A 770-nucleotide genomic window follows, 5' to 3' on the forward strand; every position below is an offset into this window, starting at 1 on the left:
GGGGGGGGGGGAGGCCCGCCTGGCGCCCAGGCCCCGGGGCCCGGCCACACAGACCGGGGCACATCAGTCGCCGTACCTGGCAACAAGGGGGCGGCCGCCGGCGGTCGGCGAGGCCGCCAGCGCCTCGGCCGGCATGGCCGCGGGGCAGGGCTCCCCCGGCGAGCCGGCCGCCGCATGGCCCCCATGCAGCGGCCCGAGCCCGGCGGAGCCGGACCCGGAGAAGAAGGACCTGGCCGCCAGGAGGGCCGCCGCCGGGAGGCTATCCTTGTGATCGGTGGGGTGGTTGGCGATGGGGCCCACCCCGGCGGCGGCCATCAAGCGCGGGGTCAGCGTGCGCACGGCCCCCAGCGACCGGAGGTGGACGTCGCGCCGCCACCGGGCCGCGGCCCCGAGCGACCGGTCGGCCAGCCGGGCCAGCGGCCCGGGCAGCACCTGGTGCAGGTACTCGCGCAGGGGCCCGCGCTCGCGGTCGGCCGGGTCGGCCGCCGGCAGGAAGTCCCCGATGCGCAGGAGCAGGGCCGCGGCCATGTTGGCGTCGTCATCGGCCGCGTGGGGCCCCTGGCCGGCGATCACCTGCTCCTTGGCCCGGAGGAGGATGTCCAGGCCGGGGGTGGCCCAGGGCTCGTGCGGCAGGCGCTCAAACAGCATGTGCTGGGTGATGCGCTCGCCGGCCGAGGGCGGCGCATGCTGGCCGGGGCCCGGCTGCGGGCAGTACATGGCCGGCGAGCCGTCGGCCCACAGGAAGTGGCTGTCGCCGGGGGCCTGGCGGG

The 770-nt window shown here is 78.8% G+C and overlaps 1 protein-coding gene across 1 annotated transcript in view; it reads right to left on the bottom strand.

Annotated features, from left to right (window-relative positions):
- H696_05470 (hypothetical protein) overlaps positions 1-717 on the bottom strand; it is a gene marked incomplete at both ends in the record, with an annotated part of 2874 nt that extends 2157 nt beyond the window's left edge. The window contains one exon of the mRNA XM_009499296.1: positions 85-717. Within this exon, the coding sequence (XP_009497571.1) occupies positions 85-717 (633 nt within the window). The remainder of the gene's footprint in view (positions 1-84) is intronic.
- Positions 718-770: the final 53 nt, after the last annotated feature.

Source organism: Fonticula alba (assembly GCF_000388065.1).
Source record: "Fonticula alba strain ATCC 38817 unplaced genomic scaffold supercont2.11, whole genome shotgun sequence".
In the NCBI taxonomy this organism is placed as follows: Eukaryota; order Rotosphaerida; family Fonticulaceae; genus Fonticula; species Fonticula alba.